General features: G+C 41.6%; 1 protein-coding gene across 2 annotated transcripts in view; it reads left to right on the top strand.

Annotated features, from left to right (window-relative positions):
• pcdh17 (protocadherin 17) overlaps window positions 1-20,420 on the top strand; it is a 55,652-nt gene that overhangs the window by 772 nt on the left and 34,460 nt on the right. The window contains exon 2 of one of the 2 annotated variants that reach the window (XM_080489285.1): window positions 752-3,338. In XM_080489285.1, coding sequence (XP_080345411.1) covers window positions 1,053-3,338 — 2,286 coding nt within the window. In that variant the 5' untranslated portion in view covers window positions 752-1,052. Of the gene's footprint in view, window positions 1-751; window positions 3,549-20,420 lie in introns of both variants that reach the window. The other variant, XM_080489284.1, reaches the window with a different exon arrangement.

The raw sequence follows: 20,420 nt of genomic DNA, 5'->3' as shown, positions 1-20,420 counted from the left end.
TACATTCTCCTCTTTTGGAGCACATTTTTGTTTTTTCCCCTCTCCTCCGTCTGTTGTTATTTTACAACCTTCCGTTCTATGCGTGCGGATGCAACAGCTTCTTCTTCCAGGGACCGAGGAGTGAGAGAGAGGGAGAGAGAGAGAGAGAGAGAAAAGAGGAGACAGAGAGAATTACACGGCTGTGCTGAGATGTTGGCAGCTCATTTCTGAATTTTTATAAGGCTCATTTTAAATATCCGGATTATGCGGATTTGTTAATGCGTGTAAGAGGCTCATCTTATACACACTTATTCAAATAGCCGCCACAATAGGCCATTTCCACTTGTATGTCTGCAGTGTTACCACATTATTAAAGTTGCCCTATTACAGTTTCAGTCCGCGTCCTCATCATGTGTGGAAGTGCCATTTTCATGCTGGGGTCAGTTAGTGATTAGAGACAGTTTTCAGGAGCTTGTTTTTAGAACAGTAAATGTTGTAAATAAGCTTCAAGGGGAAGCGTTTTATTCGTCTGTGCATCTGGGCTGCGCAGAGTGTCTTCCCAAGGTTAACTAATTGACAAGCTTCCCCCATAATTGTGGAGATGAATTACACATGAGCCCTGTTTCATTTTTGTCTTGGCAGCCGATCTGATTTCTTGTGGGATAAATGGCTCCTGTAGCTCACTGTGTTTCATTTCAATGACAAATTGACACATACATTGGTACAGTACATGTCATAATAAATATATTCTCCTCTGTTTTTGTCTTCTTAGGTGGTAAGAGCAAACACTCACAATGACTATTCTGTTTGGAGACTGGATTGCGATTATTGCTCAGATGAGTCTGGGTGCTCAGCTGAATATAAATTAGGTATTCAGCACCACAGATTGCTTGCAGAGGAGGAGAGCGACAGAGCAAAGACAATCTATAAAGATAAATGTCAAGGCCTCACACGATGAACAGAACTCTTCATTTGATCCCGAATAATAGAAATACCAAATTTGGACAAAACATCAACAGGTCGAAGGAGGCGTAAACGCGACACGGATTGCAGCAGCTTTTTACTGAGTGGAGATGTATCTTTCTATTTTCTTTTTTCTCCTCTTGTGGGCTCAAGCCCTGACATTGAAAAACTTGAATTACTCTGTCCCAGAGGAACAAGGTCCAGGGACAGTGATTGGGAACATTGCCAAAGATGCCAGACTTGGACTCGAACAGAGTGGGCAGGGAGGACAGGGTAAGAAAGCCAACTTCAGAGTACTGGAGAACTCAGCCCCGCATCTGATCGACGTGGACCCCCAAAGCGGACTGCTGTACACAAAGCAGCGCATCGACAGGGAAACATTGTGTAAGCGAAACCCCAAGTGCCAGCTCTCCATGGAGGTGTTTGCCAATGACAAAGAAATATGTATGATCAAAATAGATATTCAGGACATTAACGACAACTCGCCCACTTTTCCGTCGGACCAGATTGATATTGACATCTCAGAAAATGCAGTGCCAGGAACACGTTTCCCCTTGACCAGTGCTCATGACCCAGATGCAGGGGAAAACGGCTTGAAAACTTATCAAATAACACGCGATGACTACAATCTCTTTTCCCTGGAGGTGAAATCCCGTGGTGATGGGACTAAATTCCCAGAATTAGTTATTCAACGTCCACTGGACAGAGAAGAGCGAAGCCATCACACCCTTATTTTGTCAGCCACTGATGGGGGTGAATATCCTCGGTCAGGTACCATGCAGATAAATGTAAAAGTTATTGATTCCAATGATAACAGCCCTGTGTTTGATCAGCCCTCTTATGTAGTGGAAATTCCTGAAAACTCACCTCCCGGTAAAGTGCTGATCGATTTAAATGCCACAGATCCCGATGAGGGCAACAACGGACAGGTAGTCTATTCTTTTAGTGGGTATGCCCCGGAGAGAATCCGGGAGCTCTTCTCCATAGATTCCAGAACAGGGGTCATAAAGATTCAGGGTGAAATTGACTACGAAGAGAGCCCATTTATTGAGATTGACGTCCAGGCAAAAGATCTAGGTCCCAATCCAATTCCAGGCCATTGTAAAGTCACAGTGAAAGTGCTTGACAGGAATGATAACTGGCCATCTATAGGCTTTGTGTCTGTGAGACAGGGGGCCATCAGTGAGGCAGCACCTCCAGGCACTGTCATTGCTCTGGTCCGTGTCACGGACAAGGACTCAGGCAGAAATGGGCAGCTTCAGTGCAGAGTGCTAGGTAACGTCCCTTTTAAACTTGAGGAGAACTATGATAACTTCTACACCGTGGTGACAGACAGACCTTTGGACAGGGAGGTGCAGGATGAGTACAATGTCACCATTGTTGCCAAGGACAATGGCATTCCTCCTCTAAATTCCACAAAGTCCTTCACTGTAAAGATTTTAGATGAGAATGACAATGTTCCCCGCTTCACAAAGTCAGTCTACCTTCTTCAGATCCCTGAGAACAACATCCCTGGAGAGTACCTGGGTTCAGTTCTGGCACATGACCCGGACCTCGGTCAGAATGGCACTGTGTACTACAGCATAGTCAACTCTAATGTGAGTGGTGGCGATGTCAACACCTACGTGAACGTAAATGCTGCTAATGGAGCCATCTATGCTGTAAGATCGTTTAACTATGAACAAATCAAGTACTTTGACTTCAAAGTTCTTGCCAGAGATGCGGGATCACCACACCTAGAGAGCAACTCTACTGTGCGTATCAGTGTTTTGGATGTCAACGACAACATCCCTGTCATTGTTCTGCCGCTTCTCCAAAACGACACGGCCGAGATCCATGTTCCACGAAATGTTGGTGTTGGTTATATTGTTACCACAGTGAGAGCAGTGGACAATGACTATGGTGAGAGTGGAAGACTCACATATGAAATATCAGATGGCAACGAGGAGCACCTCTTTGAGATTGATCCAGTGACAGGAGAGGTGCGAACGGCGCACCCATTCTGGGACGATGTGAACCCCATCGTGGAGCTCATAATTCGAGTGTCGGACCATGGCAAACCAACTCTAACTGCTGCTGCCCGACTCATCGTCAAGGCATCCAATGGACGTCCTCCCGATGGACTGCCGCACATGAAGGACAATCAAAATTGGGACATGTCTCTGCCACTTATTGTAACTCTGAGCATCATATCCATCATGCTTCTGGCTGCCATGGTTACCATAGCTATAAAGTGCAAGCGGGAAAACAAGGAGATTCGCACTTATAATTGTCGTATTGCAGAGTACTCGCACCCTCAGCTGGGGAAAGGCAAGAAGAAGAAGATTAACAAGAACGACATCATGCTGGTGCAGAGCGAGGTGGAGGAGCGGGATGCCATGAATGTGATGAATGTGGTAAGCAGCCCTTCCTTGGCCACCTCTCCCATGTACTTTGACTACCAGACACGCCTGCCACTCAGCTCACCAAGATCAGAGGTCATGTACCTAAAGCCCACTGCCAATAACCTCAGCGTGCCCCAAGGCCACGTGGGATGCCACACCAGCTTCACAGGCCCAGTCACCAGCACTACAGACACACCTACTAACCGCATGTCCATCATACAGGTAAGAGAAATTGCACTCTTGTCCTTCACTCTTGTGCCACTGTTTTCACGTCACAACCCTCATAATTCTCCCATTTTCCAATATGAGCGTTTGCCCCCTGTTTTGTGAAATGAAAGAAAAAGACGACAAGGACAGGCAGAGGCAGCGAGGCCCAGGAGCACTGAGAGAATGAGAAGAAAGGGAGGGGTGAGCATTAGAAGGATTAAACAGTCATTCTGGTGCTCTCATACAACAGAGCCAGTGACATCAACACAAATCATTTGTGCCTGAAATATGTCACGGCAGGCTTTTGAAATCAGATTTCCTGTTGAAATTTTTCATTAATCACTCAATCACTGTCATATTATTTCTCTGGAGTAAAGCCTTTAGCCTGTGGCTGAGTTATAAGCAGGTACATGTTCATTTCAGGGCCAAAACTATTTTAAATCCCTAGACATATTCTAGTCTTAATCCAATAATTAAACATTTACTTATATTTAATCATATTTACCTGAGTACTATTTTAAGAATACATCCAAACAGTTTATCAAAATTAAATAACTTCACTCCAATACATGAGAGATGCTTGTTCACTGTTCTGAAAAAATTCTGGGGCTTTTTTTTGGGCGTATTGTAGTGATTTTAATTCCTGGAGATTAAGTGATTGTACTTATTTTCCCGGCTACTTTAGGCGACTTTGGAGTACTAGGACTTTATAAGCCTCTAACGTGATAACTTCCCTGTGTCTTTGGCCTTAAGCCCATTAAAAGTCTGTCGTGTCAGGAGAGGATTAAAGCCTGCTTAAGACAGTGGTATGTAACAATGGGTATAATGGGCAGTCGAAGCAAAGTGAACCCTTATTCTGATGTTAACCTCATCACTGGCCACGGCAGTCAGCCACCCACCGTCAGTCTGGCTCTGTTGGATATTCTTCCTGTGTGTGTGTGCGTGCATGTGTGTGTGTGTGTGTGTGCGTGTGTGTGCGTGTGCGTGCGTGTTCTCTCTGTTGTTAAGTCTGTGCTTATAAAATATTTCTGAAAAATTGTGACCTTCCTTTGGAAAGTGCCCTGGGATTATATATGTTATAACTTCACGCTTGTATAAATAACAAATAATTCCATGAATGTGCATAAATTATACTGTAATTACTATTACTTCTCGAATAGACGACGGCTCTGGTAACATTATATTTTTACCCAAAACTTAACAGCCTCTAAACAGGACATTCTTTCCAGTTACATCCTGATGTACTCAACCTAATAGTACCAACATTAAGGTCCCCGTTCACTTCAGTATGCTCCATGTTTCAGTGATTGTGATGAGAAGCGACGTGTTCCCACCAGGGAGGATGACCACTGTGTGTTGTTCTCACCCGTTGTCCCTGCTCTGCTTTTTTTATGAGCCAGCTGCAAAGGGCAAGGGTCAGCACGAAGACCGTTGAGGCTTCTTAATCAGAAGGACAGAGTAATCGCCGGTCCATTCTGCGGGCAGCTTTTACTAATGTAGAGATGATGAATTGGACTGTGTGAAGCTGCCGCACAGCCATTTTGTGAATTTCCTTTTCTCTTTTTAGTCAGACTTTCAAAGGAAAAATAAGCAGGAGTAGGGACAACACCTTCCTCAGTGTCTTGTTTACAGAGGGTCCCCTTGACGCATCAGGCATGCTGGGTGCTCTATTGTATTATTCAACAGAAACCTGTGTAGAAGGAGATAGCCCGAGGCATTAAGTTTCTTCAGAAGCTGTACAGGAGCGTATCACTTTCCTCCCGCCTCCCTACGTCAGCCTCTTCTCTCCGCTCGTGTGGACAGTAAGTAACCTGAGTCAGGAGAGTGGCTATGGGAAAAATGTCAGGAAACAAAGACAGAATTCCCCTTCTATCGATCCCAAGGCCTCTCAGCCTATATGTCACTACAGTTGCAACAGAGCATAGGCTAAATAGGAAAAATAAATAAAGAGACGGACAAAGTGAGAGAGCACATCGCCTGCTCACTGAGTTGCACAAGGGCACCTTAGTTCTCCTATCTCCATCTGCAACTAGTAGAGCCACTGTAGTTGTCTGCAAATCCCAGTCCTTTTCCACACCGCTGCTGGTCTCTAATGATGTTTTATAGCGGGGCACTGGCAGACAGGCTGGACTTGGTCTGTAGCCGGGAGAGAGAAATAATATGAACATATCAGCCAAGCTCTACTGTCCTTATCATTGTCACCACCGTGCCAGCACCCGGCCAAGTGGAGAGCTTCATTTCATTTGTAAAGAGAATTCCTGGGATAAGGAAATGGATGATACGTAATGATGCCTAATTCCGCTTAAGGCGTTGAGGGGAATTACTTAGTGTGGAATCGAGGTTTAAACCAATCTGCAGCAAAATTCCTCAGCGCTCTGGAAGAAGGGATTGCAATAAAAACGCTCAGCAATGCTGGCCTGTGCCCACTCGGTCTTCAATACATCTTAGGGTTTTTGTTGCACATTATTGTTAGCTTCATCAGCTCTGCCAATTTGTGCGCTCAACTGGCTGGCTTGTAGGTGTCTGCTCCTCTCTTTTACCTTTTTAAGATGCTGATCCCATTGCAACCAAACATTCAAATGTTCTTGTCTCATTACTTTCAAAATGTCCATATTTTATCATATTGATTTGTTTTGATAGGTTTGGAGTGGTGTAATTTGATTCACCATAAAACACTAATTAACCAAAATCCTGTCACAGTGGGATACCGTCCAAGTTAATAAGGTGCAAGTGGTACAAGGGCAAAATGGGTGTCTGAGCGGCTCTGAAAGTTGCCTTTAGGTGGCGGTATTCTGCCTTGTGTGGTGTTGCACTGAGATGGGGGTGATGAGAAAAGGGGTCCTTCTCTTTGCTGCCTTAGTGTTGTCACTTGATAAGAAGTCTCCTGCTGCTGTCATAAAATAAAATACCCAGCGTGCATGTATAAACGTTTTTGTTTTCTTTTTCTTAAAATGCCTGTCTCACATTATTATACCCCTAATGGTTAAATAATAATATTCAAATTTGTCAGAACACTAAATTCATGACATTTAAAGTAGAATCAATAAAAAACAAAATTGGAAGTCGTCTCAAAACATCAAGGCTTTGGAATGGGTTCAGGAAATGATTGGTAGTAACAAATCTATTCAGTGAAGTTAAACATTTCAAAAATAAAATCTGTTGTGTGTGACTGTGATCATTTAAGAAGCGTGTATACTACAGAGGAGATAGAATTTGCGCTCCTTTGATCTGTTTAGGTTGAGCATATGCATGCCAACAATGTTGCTGGAGCAGATGTTGAAAATGGATGCTTCGAGGAATGGTCTTACTCTGCATAAATTAGGCAGATTGTTTGTGTATATATGGGTGTGTGTGTGTGTGTGTTGTGTGGGGGTGTAACGTCATTGTGTATTCCAGGCATGTGATTTAAGCCTTTAGCTGGCAGGCTCCATGACAGAGCCCCTCTCTTTTATGAGCGTGACAATCTTGCATTTGTCCGAACCTTGAAACACCCTTCCTCCAAGAAATGCGCACACTCGTGCACACAAACACACCGATGCACATGTAACCAGGCTCGGGCTGTTTTTGAGGATTCCACCGAAAAGTCTTATCAAAGCCTCCACTGTATATTGTATTGAAATTGCTCCCACACTTCAGTGGCCACAGAGGCAATGAATAGAAAAGCACTCTTTATTTCATTTCTCCCCCTTCATCTTTAGATAACTTCTTTCCTCTGAAGCTTTTTATGGAACAAGTTCGGTATACCTGTCTATATTGAAACAATTTCTGCAGCCGCCAATGTGCTGGCAGCTCAGACCCTGCATTTCCAAACAGTCATTTACAGGAATGAGCGGCAGTTGCAAGAAAACCAATTGTAATTTGTGTGCATTTGTCCCCCACTTGAGCTTCGGCGTCACTCGGCTTGATTTGTTTTAGTTGAACTTGCCAGTATTTTAAAAAAAAAAAAGGAAAAAGAAAACCCAGCTTGCCTTAGGGTGTATCTTCACATTTCCTCAAATAATCCTGCTGCTACTGTACATAACACTACACGCTGAAATTCTGAATTATTAATAGGAAGTTTTATTTTTCTTCATCTCTCCCAAAGCTCATGTGAGAGAGACAACTGAGAAGAAGTGAAGTCAGACCACAGAGTGTTGCTCTGGGGAGCAACAACAAATTACGTTACATCTATTTAACTAAAACATTACAAAAAACATTTTTACTGCATGTTTTGTTCATTAGATACCATCGCTGGTTTCATATCCGAGGCTTCAGAAGTACTTGTTTCAATACAGCGTGTGTGTGCGTTGGAGCTGGAGCAGCTAAGTAAAGCGCAGTACAAAACAGGAGCTATATTTGCATCGGCCCTCATTAATAAATCATAACATTTAACAGATCGGAGGAAAGCGGAAGATGTCACGATAAACATCAGCGGTCTCTCACCACATATTTGTGAATATGGTCCAAAGAGGAGGGTAAAACAGAGGATAAGTGGGAAACAGAAGCTACTTAGTATCTGATGTAAGCAGAATTTGAGGCATTCAATCACTCTTTTCTCTGTGTCTGTGTGTAATGCGAGACAGCATCATAGAGAGTAGTGAAAGCTGTAGTAACCTCTCAAATAGTCAGTTGTTTTCGGCTCTCATCTGTCTCAATGACATTTTTCAAGTTTCCTGGAATTTGAAAAAGAGAATCAAATCTGAGATTGGAGGCAGCGTTCCACAAACAAGCCTTCGAAACTTTAAAACCTAAAACTTCAATACAAAATGAGTAATTAACTCAACGTCTTTTAAAATGTAAGCCAGTTTATGAAGTGGGCAAAAATGTATGACAACAGTAAGTAAGTCTTTTCAGTCTAGCTCAGCCAGCTGCCGTGTATTCATACGGACACAGCACTTAGCTGTGCAGCATAATTCAGTTATTTTAACAGACCTCCCGACCTGGCAATGCAGGGCAACAAAAGAATTTTATTTATTGCTCGTGGAGAGAAACAGACAGGATATGAGAACACAAGTTGACCTCTGTGATAGCCAGATTGGCCGGACACATTAAGCCAATTTGCTTGGTTCAGTAGGAAGCAGCCAATTGGAGATGACATGGGCATGATAATAAGACTGCCGCTTGTCAGTAGACATTCACTTTCCAGTTATTGTATGTGTGTGAGTTATAGGGGAAACATGGATGACGAGGAACGATTCACTGACAACACAGCTTCAGAATATCAAGTCAGTCTGTCAAGCAGCCCAGTCCGGTTCTTTGATAGATTTACTTTCCATAGGATGACCTGCAGACTGTGCGACTTATTGATGAATTTCCCACTCTGTCATTACAAGGCTGCTGAGGCCACGACCGCTGCTGCTTGTGTTGACTGTCAGTTTTGCTGCTGCTCTCTGTCTGACAGTCTTGTTTTTCTTACTCGGCTGATGTATTTCAACAGGGTCCCATATTTCTGTTGCACTGCAGTTGTACCGATGCACCAGATGGATTCGTGCATTTTTCACCGAAGGACCCGACTACTGAAATGCAGTTTTTTTTTCTTTTCAATCTCACTCCCTTCAACACGTGATATATTTTAAAGAAAAGAAGATTGTGACCCCCCCCCCCCCTCCAAAATAAATAAAAAATACATATATGTGCATGTTCCTAGTAACTTTGGTGCTGCTTGTGTTGTGCTGAATGGAGTCGAGTTACGAGGAGCCAACTGAGCATTAACAGAGGTCGCTGAAACAAGAGAAGAAAACATAACCTTCACAGTGGAGGAATATGAGATTTAGCTGCCATGTGTCTGCAAGTATATGTGTGTGTGTATGTATATGGACTCGCACACACACACACACACACACACCCACACACACACACATACATACACACACTGCTCCGAGACCACCAGCTGTGCTCTGAAGCACCGGTCTTGCTGGTTCCCTCAGATTGAAATGGGCTTCCCTGTCGGGGCCGGCTGCCCCCTCAAGGCTCTTAGATCCCACCTGGGGTCTTCAGACTTAACATTTTAAGCAGTGGGGTGCTCAACCTGCAGCAATAGATGGCTGTAGATGAGACTGACCACATTGTATTGTGCAGTATGATGCACAGCGCACAGAAGACTGCATAGGTATACATGGCATTGTGATGTATTCTTTTAACTGCCAGCAGCTGGGTCTCCTTGCTGTAAACCAAACACTTTCAAAGTCAAACAAAGTAGAACTCGCTCTGCTGTGTCTTGGCACCAGTCCAACGTGCGAGAGCCTTTATTTCTGCCACATCTTCCTTCACTGTGCCCCCTAGGCATGTGCTGTAGAAACAACACGCAGCTCAAAGAATGAGTTATGTGAATCTCTTCTCACCTTCTATCTCATTAGTATAAGAGAAATGATTTATCCCTCTCTGCCTGGATCTCTCTCTACTTGTCCTTGCCTTTTACAGATCAGCACTTCTTCAGCTACATCAGTAATGTGATTAATTGATTGGAGGGGTATACCATGAATACCATCTCATTTGCTCTAATTTCGCCTAACCACATGTCAAAACAAACTGATATAAAACAACTTATTTCCGCCTGTACAATCAGCGGACCACGTTACACTTCCCCCATACAAGAAAGTACAAATTGTGTTGCAATTTGAAGTGCATTTTTCTTTTTCTTTTTTGAAGCTGTAATCCTGCCGGTGTATGTTTTTGTGTGAATGGTAAGAGTGTGTCTCAAGAAAGTCTGACACTCTAATAGGAGAGATCCAACTGGCTCCCCTATTCTTGCTTATATCTGTAGCACAGTTTGAAATCTGACTCCCATGTCTAAAGCCCTGTGTGTGTCTGAAGGGAATTGACAGCCACTGTGTTTTGCAGTGGCTGTTATGTGTTTGTGGCAACAGAGGCGACTGAGTCGGCACTCTGAGATGTTATTGCCTAAACAAAAGGCCCACTAAGTGGTGGGCACACAAGATTTGTCGTCAAATGTTGACCGTGTTTGCTCTACAGGGTCGCAGTGACAATGGCGAGTGTTAATGGTGTTTTGAAAATGGTATATTTGGCTGGTCACATCTTTTTCTATTGTACCACGCAGACATACTCAATTGGCCCCTCACTGGGTTTATGTCTTCGAGAGAAATGTTTTTGGGGCCTTTAGCATTCAGATCAATTGCTGGTTTGCTTCATTTCTTATTGATTTTTGCTCTGTTTGCTACTGAAATACTGTTTTTCATTTTCTATTGCTCAGAGCATTGCTTACTGGAAAAAAAAAAAAAAAAGCTTGCGCTTGCTCACTCTTCCTGGCTTCCCCCTGTTCATGCTCTGACATCCTTTTTGGATTCCTTTTTTTTTTTTTTTTTTTTTCGCCGCTCTTGTCATCTTAGATAAGCGTTGCAATTGCTCATGTTACTGACGATCCCAGCCAAATTCATAATGATGAGATTATCTTGTCAACAGTACAGGGTGTATATGTCTGCTGTATTGATCTGTGCGCAGTCTTAATAAATGAAGTACCACGATGGAAGCGTCGGCTCAGTGATAGCTCTGAACAGATCTTGCTATTTATACACTCAACGCTGCCGAGATGATGAATAGAAGTTTTTCTCTTTACCCCCGTTTTTCCTCCTTTTTTGATTTGTCTCTCCTTTCTTTCCGTCTCCTCTTTTCTTCCCTCCCCCCTTTCTCATTTCCTCCACCCTCTCCTCTCCTCTCTCCAGATTGATGGGGTAAAACAACCACTCTCCTTACACATGGTCTGAAATGCGTCCTCTTTGAGGTCACGTTGACATGCTGAGTCGATGTACTCTCAGGTGGAGAGACAAGGGTTGGGTGCTGCTGAGGGAGGAACCAATCCGATGTGCTGCAGGGGAGGGAGAATGGGGAGGAAACAAATTACCAGCACAGACGCAGGGGCCTGCGTGTGCCTTTAAATGACTGAGGTTTGAAGGGGAGTATATATATGCATTTGAGGAGAAGGTCAGCGGGGTTTACAGCCTGAGATTATGTGATTGTTTCTTCAGTGGGCCAGCTGATTAATGCTAAAGCTGGTCTGACAGATCCTTAATGCACGATAGACACACTTAAAAGAGATGGAGAGGAACCAGCGTCAAACACTTTGACAACGGAGCATTATCTTAAAGCCTCCTGTCAGCTTTTAGCGAGGTGTACGGACAGTATCCTTCCTGTCTTCCATTCCCGCCCTATCTGGTTCATCCTTTTGCTAATATACCCCAGCCCCTCTGATCTGATGCATATACAGTAGATAGGTGACCTTGAAGTGAAACATAGTCCATCTGCTGTGTGGGCACGTGTGTGTGGATGTGGATGTGAGTGTGGTTATGTGTAGAAACAAAGGAGGAGAACCCAGGTGTGTGTATGTGCACTTGTGCATGCATTGATATTACACATATGTGCTCATTGTGTGTCTCATGTTTGTGTATCTGTATAGATCTGCGCCTGGCCTTGGTTCTGGGTCTTTGGGGAAATATCTAAAAAAAATCCTTTCATCTACAGGATGGGTCTTCCTCCATCAATTCAAACGGAATAATATTTCTCTTTTATGTGATTGTTTACTTGGTCTCGGCTTCTGTCTTGTTAACCTCCCTATTATTGTTTTATGATTTTTCTTCACCATTACATTCAAAGGAAGTTGTCGTTTCATGAAAACTGATAAAAGATAAGGCGACCTAATAATATATTTAACAATGTAACAGACAGCTGAGGCTCACTTGGTGGACTGGGTTATTTTTCAATTCCAAGGTTGATGGTTCAGTTACCAATAAGACTTTTCTTAACAGTAAAACTGTTTTTGGTAACTGAGTTACCGGCATGGCACCTATTAACATTTGTGTGTGTGTGTGTGTGTGTGTGTGTGTGTGTGTGTGTGTGTGTGTGTGTGTGTGTGTGTGTGTGTGTGTGTGTGTGTGTGTGTGTGTGTGTGTGTGTGTGTGTGTGTGTGTGTGTGTGTGTGTGTGTGTGTGTGTGTGTGTGTGTGTGTGTGTGTGTGTGTGTGTGTGTGTGTGTGAGATCAGGCGAATGTGACTAACAGTGTAAAAGATTTTAAGAGTTGGAATAGCTTATTGATCCCTTGGGGAAATTTTCTCTCCATTTACACAATCCTATTCATAGTTGATCTTAAAAATTAAACCATACACCGAGCTGATGGGGATCTAGGGCCAGGCTCAGGGACATACAGTGGTAACCGAGGCAGTGGGAATCAAACTCACATACTTGTGGTCACAACCGTTCCTCCTCAGCCCAACACAAACCACAACAACACATTGAGAATGGTCACTGAAGCAGTGAAGTGTGCTATACAAGTGAAGTCTGTCTGAAGTCCATGTAAATGTGAGTGTACATTATGTCTGCAGCTGATTTAATGATATTTTGGTACAAGACCTGCCCCTGAAGGATAATACGCTTTTGGAAACCACCAAGAGCATTACTATTCCCTGTAGACATCTTCCAATAGATTCTTATAAAGACATATGAACCCACAGAAGTTGTCACATTGGCATTCCTGTGGACATTTATAATTATTTTGGGGGTATATCAGATGGCAGCTGCTGAGTGACACTCAGGTTTGTTCAGAAAGGTTCCATTAGTGGAGTTATTTCTATAAGTCGCCACCGTTTGAATAGAGAAAACACCAGCCCACCCACTTTAGACACATGGAGAATAAAACTGTCCGTTTTAAAGTAGAGTTTTATTTTTATATGTACTTTGGATAATAACTGGTTGTTTTAATAAAATTGACATGAAGTATGAAGGGATGTCACATTTTGATCGCGCTCACAGAACAACGTACTTAATCCACAAAACAAGCAGTTCGAATGGACTCTTCAGCTCAAACATTGATTTTGCCTTCAGTAGAGAAAGGTACATACAGTGCAGTTGTTTTTATATTTTGAAATTTTTTTCATTAATGGATAAATGCCTAATCTCTGCTGGATAATTGAGAGTGAAGTCTGTTCAGTGCCGACTCGGGACTTCAGTTATCTCGAAGCTGTTGAAGGCATTGATGAGTGATTAGCAGCCTCCGTACAAAGATCACCTACTTCAACCATCATTTGTAGTATTCAATCACACTTTCCAAAGCGTGGCATTAGTTCACTCAAATTAAGTCCGTTGTCTACCATTCCTCATAACCAGTACCTTCAAAGTTTGTACAATTCCCCGGATCAACAATCACAACACTCCTTCCAGCCGTGAGATGCTCACAACAGCTGGGTAAATGTCGACAGAAAATGTCTCAAGTAGTAAGGGAAAAGATCGCTGACTGTTGGCAAACTGTTTTTAAGTATCTGAATAGATGTCAATGCCAAAAGCTACATTTCTCATTTACTCCTGGGGCTAAACTGCCGCAGCTGTGGATTGTGTTGATAGTGGTACAGACATGGTGTGCTGTGGCAGTCGTCCCCTTCAGAGTAGAGAAGTTTCCTCTGAGCTGGCTTCAGAGATGGCAGCCACAAGTGAACTGGCTCCTCAATTGTCTGTATTCATTTTGTTTTTGTTTTTTTAAGACTATCCTTGTAAGAGCTGCAGACTTTCTAAAATAACAGGGTAAGAGATAAATACAAAATTTCACAAGTTGTGCAATTTTTGAACATGATTAAAATGACATGTGTTGTTGTTGTTGTTGTTGTTTTGCCCTTGTTTGCTGGAGACCCCCCCAAAAAAAGAAAGAGAAAAACATAAAAAAAATGGTGCTTTTTGGAAAACAGAGATGGGGTCACAGCCTGTTCCAGTCAGACTCTTTTGTCTAGGAGATTGTGATTTGGGGCAATTTCATTTCATGTCCAGCTCCTATTTAATTATTTTTGGGGTTCGGTGCTGTTTTGACTGCCAGTGCATGAACAGACTGCCTCATTTCATTCCACAGCCCACAGGTGTGACAGCTCTTCACAATACTGGCTCAGGGAAAAATAACACATACACGCATACTCTCAGTCACCAGCTTATTTATATGTCTACACCATCAATTATATATGTATGCTGTCTTTCAATGTGCTTTGACAGATAAAATAAACTGTGCCTGGCAGTAATATTACTTTTTTTTGGAAAGCTATCAAATATGACATTTTTTCACAGAATTTTTGATTTAAGTGACTCACTTTTCAGTTATTAAGTATCCCCCTTCACTCTGACCACCCACACGCAGTGTTTTTGTCCCTTCAAAGGACAATACATTGATTTGCATGTATCTCTTGTTGGCCCTGACCACTGCAGGATTCATCATATCTGATACCTCGTTTTGACCTGAAGCTACCCATCCTCAAATATTTTGCCCTAAAAATCAGCAACTGATGTTTATCTCCCCCGAAAGAGTGGTGGGTTCCAACAAAGTGACTATGTAAACAGATTCGTGTCCCCCACTGCATGAATTATACACACCCAGACACACAAACCCCCTCACACATGTAGACACCAATTCCCTGGTCTGGTAGAAGAGGATTATGGCAGACTGCTCACTCAGTTCCAAAAACCCCAGGGTCAGTCGTATGAATTCACTCAATTTGAATTTAGTTTGCAGCTTGTTAGGATATGAATTGTACCAATGCCACCCTTATGAAACTGGAATTAATTTTGATGCCTGAATATCCCACTCACATGGCATTTTATTCTGCCCCAAATTCAGTTTGCCTAAAGACAAATGTACAGCAGCTGGCGAGCAAGCAATATAAACTTACAATATGTATTCTCAGGGTCGTTTTTTTTTTTTTTTTCCTCATCTGAAAACATCTGGTGATTACATTTTCTGTATGTCTTTGCTTAAACATGTAAAATACAAAAATAGGTCCTTTGAAAGAATTGCCTTGTTAAACACTGCCACCCCTCAAGTATACATGAACCACTGTAATTAGTATTAGTGGAGGAAAAACTGGCAGAGTGAATCCCACAATGGCAGAAGCGCTACATCTCTACTATTTCCAGCAAAAACAGATTTGTTTCATTTTTATTGATTAAAATGTACCATTATATACACTGTGGTATTGTAAAATACTAATGATGACACTTATCTCCTCTCCATCCGTACAACAGAAATTCAGTTATTAGTTAACTTGTTAATTTTATTACAAATGTTTGGATTTTTCAGTAAAGAACTCCTGATTTCTGTTCATTTTCTTTTTTACCACAGGTGCAGCGTAAAATAGGTCACATTCGAATTGAGAGAAACTACGATATGAATGTTTTCCATTGTAGAGCTTCAGTTATGTGTTTCCAATGTGGCAGCTTATTGTAATCTTCACCCGAGGGAATGTTGGTCAACATCATAATAGTTTATGAGTAATGTTGTTCATTTTAGTCAGATAACGATGAGTCAGTCAATAATAGCTTAATTGGCCCATTATAAAATCAATTACACGCAAAGGCGTTAAAAACAGATTATTACATGTATTTCTGTCATTTTTGGTAAACAGATTATTCCTTATTGCTGCATGATCGTTTAGAAAAGGCTTCTTATTTCAGAAGTTTTTCAAGCCTTGTACAAAAGGCAAGCCTCGACGATCCCCAGTACCTGTTATAGGCTATTGGTGTGTGAGTGAGAGAGCAAGAGAGAGAAGTCAGTTCAAGGATAAGCACTCTTCTCAGAAGTTGGCATTTCTTACATTTTACATGAGCTGATTCTCAAGTTGATAATGGCAGCCTAGAGAGTACATTTAACAATGCTTTGTTGACCGTCTGTCAGATTCAGAACTTTATCCCTCTGTGCATTCTTTTATTTATTTATTTTATATACTTTTTAAAAAAAAGGAATATAGGCTCTTAAATCAAATGAAAAACATTATTACAAATGGATGAATGTGTTCACAAAAGTAGCCTTGGGAACTGATAGACTTTTTTTTTATCGCTGTACCTTTAAGGTAAATGCGGCTATCCTTGTTATACATAGACAAACTACCTTAGAAATATGACCAAAGCAGTCATTTTGTAGACAGAAGAGAAAATAATTTCCGCGCTTCACAAGGAATAATGAACTATCAGTAAATGTACAGGCTGTCCTTTCTTTCTTGCTTTTCACCTGTTTGATTTTAGTCCTCAAGTCCGTGTGTGGTTTGAATATCAAGTCAACACTTTCCAATGAAATCACGTTCTTCTGTAATTCTTCTTTTTTTTTTTTTTTTCATGTAAAGTGTTTCTTCGCTGAGACTGAAAATGAAAAATGTCGTGCCACTAAGACGACTTGATGGTTTCCCCTGGGTTCCTAATAAGCATCTCTAATGGCACTGTACGGTCAACTAAAATAATAGACAATCAATGAGAGTGGTTGCATATTAATTATGGATATTGTGTCTTTGCTGTTTAGGAATGAACAGGCAAGGGAGAGGTCATGCTGTTTATGCAAGTGTAAAAGCCTCCAAAGTGCTACTTAGCCCAATTTAATGAAGGGAAAAAGCTTCATTCCCCACCAAATGAACACGAACACAAAATAAATAAATAAACAAACTGGAATGCAGTTCTACCATGAATTATGAATTATGGCAAACCATGATTAACAAGATGAGACTATTGAGTTGGATTAGAGCTGCCTGAGTCACCAGCTTCATAATAAACCACCAATTTCACAAAAAAAAAAAAAAAAAAATAAAAGAAACAAGCAGCCACTCTCACATGTGCAGATGTGGGCGACTTTATTCATGTTCAGCTGTTTTGCGGATTTGTAGATTTGTAAGACCAAGTTTGAGCTTACTACAATTACTGTATGTAGAGTAAAACAGAGACTGTCAGTGAGAGAGATACTTTAAATGACTAATCACAAGGGATGAGACAAATAATCAATATTCTGATACTGTCGCCAGTGATAAACTATCATTACAGTGCCCGTGATTTCCCAGCATGTTATCTCGCGTTACTGAGGTTTATCTTCCTTCAGTGAAGACATTTTTAAATATTTCTTGGAACATAATACTCAGGGTAGATTGTCCATTAGAAAGAAATAATTTTATTTATAGTGTACGCATTAAAGGATGCAATTTGTTGAAACGCAAGTTATATAGATATCAGGACAGCTGTTTATATGACTGCTGTGGTAAGCTGGCGTTGGGCGATGAGGACTTTGGTGTAAAGTATAGTCAGCCTTTTTATGTGGCTGACGCACTGTAGCAAAACATTTAGAACAAAATCTTGCCGCAAGGGTTTTCTTACTATATACTGGATATAAGCAGAAAACTGCAGATGATGATGCAGTCTGTCTCTCAATACATCCGGAAGTTCGGGACTGTCACACAACAACAAAAAAAGAGTTTTGGTCTTTAAATCTTGCCTTTGTGTTCGAAAAACCAAACTGTCAGACTTCCCGTTAAAACTAGTAGAACTAAAGAATTACAATTCAAGCAGTGCAGTTTAGATGAATAACCCAACACAGTAGGTGTGAAGGCTCCTTACTAAAACTTCCTGCACTGCAAAAAGACACATTTCTCTTGTATTATTTTTTTCCTTCTGCACCCAGAGATTTGCTGAGTATGCATGCTTGATTTGAGCTGTGCCTGCTGTCATTTATACAGTTGCATTTGTGCACACTTGAGAGATGCCAGTTTAACTACTTTTTTTTATTTTTTTTTTGAACGACTGTCAACAACACAGCTCACTCAGGCATCTTGGAATTATGATAGAGGTTGTGTTTGAGTGTTGTTGACATGTAGTGTAATTGCAAACAGAAAACTATTTTGCGAGGTTCATTTTTTATTTATTTTTTGTTATTGTCAGGAAGACATACTTCAGGATAATTCCTCTCAGTTCTTAATGCACAGGATACAGTGTGGACCTGTTGTATACTTGTTGTTTCTGCGAATCACGCGTCACAAAATAGAAAGGTCTCAAAAAACTATTATGACATATTAGCTGAATAAGTGGCAAACAAAGGCTATAAAACTAATAATGTCTTTACCACATCACCTTTACATCGAAGTCACCATTCAGAGTCTTTGAAAGTCTCCTTTTTGATTCAGTACTACTCTGAACGATTGGAGTAGACGTCCATCAGGACTGGTGACAACTCACAATCCCTTAAATCCGACTAGTCGATGTTAGCGGCCATCAGCACCAGTGTCTGGCTTCTCTGAACTTTATTTGTAGTAGACATCTACTCGCTTATCTGTGGAAGATGGTTAGCAGGCAGTAAGAAGACTCTGATGACTTTAAGTTCACTTAAGCCCACAGATTGATTGTTCCCTTATCTCCAGAAAGATGTTTCAATGCTAATTAGATCTGATCACTTGCAATTGCTCCTCAGCCACTAACTAGTCAATGCAGTGTAATTATTGTCTTGTTACTCCGCCCCTTTTATCTTTCCGCTCCCTCCATCATCCCTTCACTTTGCTATCTTGCCCTTATTTGTCTGTTGCGATGTCCTTTTATTATATGCTTTTGTTTCACGTCCTTTCCCTCACCAGCGCACTTTCTGTCCTCCAAACTTCTCTGGCTCGTCATCCTTTATTCCCTTTTAGCTGTTGGCGATCTACTTTGAGAGTTTTCCAAGTGGAATAAACTTAAAGTTACTTGGTGGCAATGTCACTCACATACAAAGACACTACAAAGACATGCAGTCTTCGTAGTGTCAGTTTAAATCAGATTAAACCCTTCCGCATTGATGTTTTTGGCTTCGTGACCAGGCTTGATTAGGAACCCCTCACACCGTCTGACCCGAAGAAATGCGTGTTCACACATGCATGCGCTCACTGAATAAGAATTATGGATGTTTCCAGGTAGACAGTAAAGGACAAATGCATGTATCATACCTCGAAGGAGAAGAAGAAGCGGGGTGGGGCGTACTCGTGTGCCTGTAAATAAAAGAGAGCTGTCCAATGATGTGTGAAAGAGAAGCAGCAATTTGTCCTTGTTCACCACCCCTATGTAAGATATCAAATACACATACACGGCAATGGAAACACACAAACATACGCCCATAGAAATGAACAGTGCCCTAAAATGCACCGACGTGGCCTGAGAGGAGAACAGCACTCCAATATGCTCGTCCCATTTGTCTCAATCGGCCGGCTGTCGGAGCGGTCAGTCTTAGGGCCTCAATGGGAATACAGAATAGAGTGCAGCTTTTTACACTTACTCAGCCTCACTCTGCTCAGTGTCTCTCTGACCTTTCTGGCCTTGCTACATGGACTGTGTACAAGACATCATAGCCCGAAATACAGCAATGTGTGCTTTTGTAATTCCCATCTTCACCACTAATGTAAACTCCACTCATATCCAAGTAAAAGATAGATTTACACCCCAAAAAAACTGCAAGAAATTTCTTGTATTGAACAGGTACAGTCCTTTTTTCTTTTTAATGTCAGTTTAGGTCAAAAAGTTTTTAAACTCCAAAGGCTGAACATATAGTTCGATTTAGCTCACTTTAGTTCAATTCATTTTTAGATCATTTCAAGAAGTTCCACACTGGCAAAACATGTGGCAGTAAATGTTTAATGGTTCTGGCAAAAGCTACAACCAAATAGTCAATAAAAAAAAATATATAAAAAAAAGAATTATAATAATAATGTGATCGCTGCTTATATATCTACTGTTTATCACCACGTCTCAGTTTATCTTGTCATTCATTGCAGACTCTGAATTGTTCACTACAAAGAAGCACATACTGGCCATTATCGACCCTTTAATTGGAAAGAGGCCCATTGTAGTGAAAGGGCTGGGCAGTACAGACAGACAGGAAGAGATGGACGCTTAAGATCAGGCTGCAGTCTAATTGGCAGGAAAGAGATTTCTATGAAGTGGCGTAATGTGCTTTTTATTGGCATGTGGAATCGGGGGGGGGGGGGGGGGGGGGGGGGCATACGCTACTTTAAGTGTGATATGCACTCGTACCTCCATGGAGGAGATTTTTTTTTGTGCAGTTTGTCTATTTATCTAGAAAACTGCAGCGTAACTGCCAGCCTGACTGTCATTAAATCATGACATTAGTCAAAAATACTACATTATGGAATGGAAATA

The sequence above is a fragment of the Lipophrys pholis genome, assembly GCF_963383615.2.
Source record: "Lipophrys pholis genome assembly, chromosome: 2".
Classification (NCBI taxonomy): domain Eukaryota; kingdom Metazoa; phylum Chordata; class Actinopteri; order Blenniiformes; family Blenniidae; genus Lipophrys; species Lipophrys pholis.
The sequence above is the reverse complement of the archived record's forward strand: the minus strand, read 5'-3'. Positions and strand labels throughout refer to the sequence as shown.